Below are 7,259 nucleotides of genomic sequence, written 5' to 3'. Positions count from 1 at the left end.
AACAAAGAAGAAACTTCCGACAAAAGACAGACTCAAGGGGAGCAGCCATCTGCCTCAACCGGCTGGGGGGAGAAGAAATGATGAGCATTGATAAACACAAGCACTGAACAGGTTGTTGGATGGGGCCATGTCCGGAAGCTGCAGTTCAGGGACCAGAGATGCCTGCAGAGAAATACAATTTCATAATTAATGGTGGAAATAAATCTCACAACCTATTTTATTATGTAATGCCACTCACTTCAAGTAACTCAGGTTATACTCAAGCTGAGCCTCGTGCACATATGAGCATATTGTCATAGTCACCATGTACTTTATGCAAATATATATGCATATATATACATGCAACAATAATATTAATCAAGATATGATTAAATTTGTATATATTTATGCATGAAATAAAACATGATGCTGTTACAGACACCACAAATGACCCTCTGAAGGTATAAATACTGCGGCTGTGTGAGCTAAGCTTGCTGAAACTTCATTATCTTCAGCAATCTCACAACACATGCACTGCAAGCATCCTGAAAGTTAGCATAAACAACAACAGATATACATCCAGAGAACCGAAAATGAAGGGACATGCAGGTTTAATGCCTCTTGACTTAAGTCTGCTACTAACCAGTGTCTGTTGTGTTTGTTTAATTTAGCATACAGGTCAGATGTAAGCCTTAATCTGAAGGACCTTTTGGGGTCCTTGGAAACATTTTTACTTGCTTTTACTACTGACAGAATTTCAGTGCCTGCATGTCTTGGGGGTTTTGTGACTGTCATCATTTTTTTTTCTGTGTGTGTGTGTTTAGTCTATTGGTCTGCCTTTTTTAGGCTACACAAAGGATTGGTACAAAATGGCTAAAGCCACCTATCTTCACTGTTTTGTCTGTGATTCAGATTTGTTTACAGGTAGCTGCAAAAAAATCTGATGTGCAATCTCTATGCACTGTGGGAGGCTGCTCAAAACCAGACGGCATTTGAAATGAAAGCTGAATTGACAAGGTTGACTTGCTTTACTTTTGTTAGCTCCTCGCGAGCGGGCCAAGATGATGTATGAGACTCATACTGTGCAGACAGGCAGCTACAAATTTGCTTGGCTAGTTGACTGGTGGGAGGTTTGGGCAGGGTGTGTGTGTGGTATGGTGGGGTGTGTGTTGGGGGGGGGGGGGTTCCTAGTTGTCACATTAAAGCAACGCAGTGAAAGAAAAAGCAGCCTTTGTACCCATTTTGTCAGTTTTTTTTTTTTCAAGCCGTTGTTTGTCAGAATAAGCCACATTCCTCCTCTGATAATTTACACCCAAGCCTGTGAACTCAAAATGAACATGTAATAAATTGTATTGTAATATACCTTTCATCTGCTTGGAGATTTTTAAACATAAAATAAGCTGCACTTCTTCAGTCACCAAGTGGACATTTGATTAATGAAAGTGATCTGAGAACACAGGCCTCTCTGTTACCTCCCCCTTGTTTCAGCCTCCTCTCACTGAGCCTTGTTCTCTACCCCCCGCCCCCCACTTTCTTATCCCATGCAAAATAAATGACACAGATGTTGGACAAGACGGTACCCCTTGGTCCCGTTCCCCTCACTATTCGCTCAGCATGAGGTCTGAAACTTGTTTTTTGATCATTGTTTGGTTCCCCCACACCCCCACACCCCCACCCCCCCAGCCGTCCAACCTCTCCCTCATCAGGAGGAAAAAAAGGAGCCAAAGAGGAGGGAGGCTGGGAGAGCAGAAAAAAAAGAGTGAAGAGAAGCTGTGTAAGTGTTTAACAATTTCTAAATAACAAGTGGTGCGTAGGACAGGTCACATGCTGAGGAGCACCGCAGTAGGGTAGAGGGTATGGGTGGTGCAGCAGAGCTGTAGTAAAAGGATCAAGGGGGGTGTTGCATCCGGGAAGACTTGTGGAGCGAAGATGCGGGTCGGAGCGTGGCTCCTCTGTGTGTCCTGGTTCTACACCTGCGCGGAGATTTCCCAGCAGCTCAAGAGCCAGGACATCTGTATGACCGAGCCAGGGTTGGACAAGAGGTCAAAGACCAGGGTCAAGGAGCATTTTCGTCACAGCACAGGACACCACCAGCAGCAGCACGCACCTCACAGGAGCAGGCCGCACCGACAGAAAGGTGAGTGTTCAGTGGGGGTGCTGCAACCTGCTGCAGGAGAGCTTTTAATGCATGGTGTGATGGTAGGAGACAACATAGCTGTGTGCAGACATGGAAGGCATCTCACAGTATTACCATCTTAGATCATAGTATCAGAATGAGTAATTATTAATACAATTCCATAATAAAAGTTCAAAGTTTTGTTGCTTTACTCACAAACCCATATGTTGCATATGCACAAATGTTATTAATAATTGTGGTTCGATTTAATCTTGCAGTAATTTGAGGAGGAAAATTACAAAATGCCCAAAAACGACCCAAAACATTATTACACTAAATTATGTGATTAAACTACATGGCTGTGTGCACCAATTATTTACATTTATTTTGTTTGTTTTGTTTGTTTATTTAGGTTTGGTGCTGCATAAATAATAATATGACAGTATGTTTAAAAGCTATTAAGCTATAATTAGAAGGATAGTATCAAAGTGGGATAAATTGTAGCCAAATGTATTTTTGCATAAAGATAAAAATCACAAAGCTGCCTTAAAATTAAATTATAATCATCATGTAATGGTTTGAATTAACTGTATACATTTAAGAAAAAAATATTTATTGGCACTATGAAATGTGATCACAGAATGTACACAACAGGTGTTCATATAGAAATTAATTATTTCAAAATAAAAGCATATCTTTGTTTATTCTAGTTCAAAGCATCCATCCAGACTGACAGTGTTTGTTAATCCCTTTACAAAACTCACTTGAATTACACTTACAATGTACTCTGAAGTCACTTTTTATCACATTCCTCACCATAGCTGACACATTCTTTCTTTTTCTCAGTCCATCCCGCCCTCTTTTGCCCTGTCTCCAATACTTCCCCCTGACCTTTTGGTCTGCAGCCTGAAAGAGGACCCTTTCCTCGGCACATCTCAGTCCCAGCACCATTCCCATGGGTTGTGTTTAGCAGTGGGACTCATCCTTCATCCTCTCTAAAGCTTTTTGTTGCAGGCTGAAAGCTGGCCGATGCCGAGGCCATCAAACCCAAGTTGTTGGATCAATATAAACATCCATCACTTAGCCCCAGGCCTTTCTGAGCGACACAATGAAAGAGTTCACCACACAATACTTTATTTATGTGTGCCATTAGAGGGAATAGACTAGTGGTAGTTCACTTATTCCTGGGTCGCCCCCACGGCTGAAAACTTGGAGGTAGTTCAGCATCTGTTTTTCTACCACATATTTTTACTGAACAGTAAATTTATTTCTAACTCCACAATCGAAAGACTTTCAGCTGTAGTAAAACAGGAACTGTACCCTAAGACATCTACATACTAATGGCTGGAATACTGTAAGGATACGTTGCAAGATGCACAATTTCCTGCTATTGTTAAAAGAAAAATCTTCTACAGACTTTGAACTTCCTGCCTTGTAGCAGTATTGACAGATCTGAGACTCCAAAAATTATTTTAAAAAAACTGAGCATCGGTTCATACATTCACCTCAACTATTTGGAGGCCAAAATGTAGGCCTATTTTTATTTTATTTTATTTTATTTTATTTAGTTGTTTCTGAGCAACGTCCTAGAAATTATTTTCGGACAGTTATGATGTTTATTATACTCTCTGTTTTGTAAAGTAAACAATCGGTCATAAATAGCTAGAAGGGAAACATGAGCAGTTAGTAAAACTTCACATTATTAGATTATTGACGTCACAGTCGCCTAATAAGCGCATTTTACAGCTGCGTCTGTCAATGTCACTAAAATAATACCGGTAACATGTCATATGGCCTTCAAATTAAGACCACACAGCGCATTCCCAAAAGTAAATAATGCCAAATAAAATAGATACTACAAAATACTGTGCGATAAAACAACAACGTAGGTAACTGTAAATAAAATAATATATAAATAATATCAAATGCTAGGATGCATTATATGCTTTATGCAAGTGGTGTGATTTTTGCCTTTATTTTGAAAGCTAACACACAGGAAGTCAAATGTCGTGCACTTCCTTGACTTTAGTGCCGTCTGTGACAGGAGAGAAGCGCTGGTTTCTCTGTGGAGCGGCAGTGTGTATTTATTTTGAAGAAAAGCTGCCCCGTAATAGAATCAAATATTGTAGCTTCCTAAAAACTTTTTTATGAAAGTTGGACGTTTGTTTATATTAGGCGCTAATTAGCTACGCAGCTAATTAGCTTAATGAGCTAGCTATGTCAATGCGGACCAGATACGTTTTCACCAGGATATTTGAACTGGTGTTAGGAGTTCTTCTGACAGGTAAGTATTCTTAACTTTGGAGTAATTGATGTGATAAATTAGGACTACAAAATAATGGTGTTAAAAACATTTTCTGTAGTCCTTTTCTTTCTTCACTCGTTTGAATGGTACGTTATCATATTTTCTTATTGATTGATTACAGATAAAATGTTTACAACTGAGTCAGTAGGATCTTCAGGAGCTATATGTTGTCAAATGACCTGAACTTTAATGGCATCTGTTACCTATTATCCTTTGCCAGCTAGCTATTTGATTAATAAACTGGTTTGTTATACCCTAAAGCGCCCCAGGTCCCCTTGTCTTGCTGTCCCCTTGAGTTGCTTTGTGGGGCAGAGCGGGGTCTGACCCAGTGCTGTGTCTTGTGTTTGGAACCTGACTTGTTTTCCCACAGTTTTCAGATTTTGTATACATTCTTTGTGATGCACTGAAGCTTCCACAAAGTCTGGAGGTCCAGCAGCATCCTCATTAGAACCCTCCTCCTGAGAATGTTTTGACCATGACTCACTGATGTTTGGGCTGAATCCTCTCTTGACTCTGAATGTGAAAGGATTCACTGACAATAAGGTTAAACAGGCTATTGTTAGCAGTGATGTGAAGGCATTTCCGGCTATAGTGAAAGAATGAACAGCTCAAGTAGTACAACTTTTTTTCTCCTTGCCAATTTAAGACAGGCAAGTCTTTTTGATATTATGTCTCTGATATTTCACATTTGACTTTCCTGACATTTTGAACACTTATTTTGCAAGGACAACGCTATGCTGTGTTATGGATGCTATGGATTTAAACTCCCTTTATGGTACACGCAACAAAATCAGCATCTGTAGTGGAACTAGCGCCCCGCTGTCTTGTTTACAAAAGGTGCCTCTTTGACACGGTGTGTTATGCTGTTGATGGAGGAGTTCTACCCGGCCTTTGTTGGAGTTGATGTCCCTGAGACCCATTCGCTTCCTCTCTTGTCAGGAAGCTGATCACAGTCTCCCTGTTTCCTTCAGTGTGGTCATCTACGGGAAGTTCAAACAATGGCATTCCACTGCAGCTGGCTGCAAATAGTCACTGTTTGTTGGTAGCAGGCCTTGAATTTGTTTGGTGCAGGTTTTCTGTTGCCAGTTAAATGAAGTTGGAGGTGGTGGTATGTTACGTTAGGGTTTGCTGTTTGGGTGTGGCTCTTACTCTCTGTACAGTGAGGAAATAATATTTACATTGTCCCAAGATGAATGAGCTCAAATTCCATCTCATACATACATACTACTTATTCATAAGTAGAGCAAAATATCAAGGCTTATTCTCAACATGAATGGATTGTCTTATCGCTTAGATGCTCTCCACAGTCTAAAGCCTCTCTGCTTTCTCCTCAGGTTCCAGAGTCCATGCAGAGGAGACACCTCCCCGCATCGTCCACCAACCTTCTGATGTGGTGGTCAAAGTGGGCAATCCTGCCTCACTCTCCTGCCGGGCAGAAGGCAGTCCGAATCCGACCATTGAGTGGCTGCGCAATGGTCAGCCCCTGGAGACAACAAACGGAGATGGCCAGTCGCAAGCTATAGTTCTGTCAGAGGGGAGCCTCTTCTTTCTGAGTGTGGGAGGGGGCAGGCGAGGTCAGTCACATGAAGGTGTGTATACCTGTGTGGCAAGGAACAGTGCAGGAAGGGCCACCAGCCGCAATGCATCGCTTTATATCGCAGGTGAGACTTGGAATGCTGCTGGGGGGGGCGTCTTATTAGTGATTTATTTCTAGGGGCGTTATAGTTATCTACTGTCTAAACACTCAAGTGTCAGCATCATCCACCAGTATTGATATCCAGCCTGTCCAGGGTGACTGTGACACAACCTGACACATAAACAGATTAAAATGTGCTTTTCAGCTCTACACTGCCACTATAAATATTAGCTGATTTTTATTTTTCAAGAAGCAAATCAACTTTATTAAATAGAAGAAAGATTTATCTCATTAGTCCACTGATGTCCATGCACAATATCCCACTAAAAAAACCTTTAATGAGCTCCTCTTCGTTCATATTTACGGGTCAGTTTCAAGCTGCAATCATCTCACATTCATGTCTGATGTTTTAGTCCGTTCCACATGCAAACAGTCTCCAGGCGACTGCTTACAACAGAGTCCCACGGGGAATATTCCACTGCTGTATGTGATTCTCTGTGTTTGTGTACAGAACCCAAAGACAACATTTACTGTGTGATGTTAACATCAAGTATATATAAGTTACATCATAAAAAGTGTTTGATCATCAGCAGGTGTACAGACCTCTGCTCTGTTTGCTGCTCTGGAACATTCAGGTGTGTGTTAACACGACGACAAGAGAGAAAGACAAACAATGGTGTTAAGCAAAAAAAAAGACGTATAAAACCATTTCAAACTGTTTGGAGTTCAAAGTTCTACAGAGAGAAAGATTATTCACGAGTGGAAAACATTCAATTAGCACAGTTAGAAGAAGACAGAACAAGTACAGTTTGTTTGAAGGGTTACCAGGAGAAAGACTCTTCTGTCTAAAAAGCACATGGAAGCAGGACTGAGGTTCACTAAACTGCATCTGAACAAAGAACAACACTTGAGGAACAAGGTCCTATGGACACATGAGACCAAAGTGGAGTGTTTGGTCTTAATGCTCACAACCATGTCTGCTGAAAACCAAACACAGCATTTCAAAAGAAACACCTCATACCCACTGTCAAGCATGGCAGTGAGGGGTGATGGATGTGAGGCCATCTGTCCCACAGTTAAAGCTTCATGCAACAAGACAGTGATCCATAGCACAGCAGCAAGTCTACATCAGAATGGCTGAAAAATCAAAGAATCAAGGTTTTTGAATGGTCTAGTCAAAGTCCAGACCTCAGCACAATTGAAGTGCTGTGGTGGGACCTTAC

The 7,259-nt window shown here is 41.2% G+C and overlaps 1 protein-coding gene across 3 annotated transcripts in view; it reads left to right on the top strand.

Moving 5' to 3' along the window:
• Positions 1-1,908: 1,908 nt before the first annotated feature.
• Positions 1,909-7,259, top strand: part of robo4 (roundabout, axon guidance receptor, homolog 4 (Drosophila)) — a 16,396-nt gene continuing 11,045 nt past the window's right edge. Inside the window, exons 1-2 of one of the 3 annotated variants that reach the window (XM_028422081.1) lie at positions 1,909-2,116; positions 5,735-6,061. In XM_028422081.1, coding sequence (XP_028277882.1) covers positions 1,909-2,116; positions 5,735-6,061 — 535 coding nt within the window. Of the gene's footprint in view, positions 2,117-4,142; positions 4,380-5,734; positions 6,062-7,259 lie in introns of those variants that run through there. The other 2 variants (XM_028422083.1, XM_028422082.1) reach the window with 2 other exon arrangements.

This window comes from Parambassis ranga, chromosome 14 (genome assembly GCF_900634625.1).
Source record: "Parambassis ranga chromosome 14, fParRan2.1, whole genome shotgun sequence".
In the NCBI taxonomy this organism is placed as follows: Eukaryota; Metazoa; Chordata; class Actinopteri; family Ambassidae; genus Parambassis; species Parambassis ranga.
The sequence above is the reverse complement of the archived record's forward strand: the minus strand, read 5'-3'. Positions and strand labels throughout refer to the sequence as shown.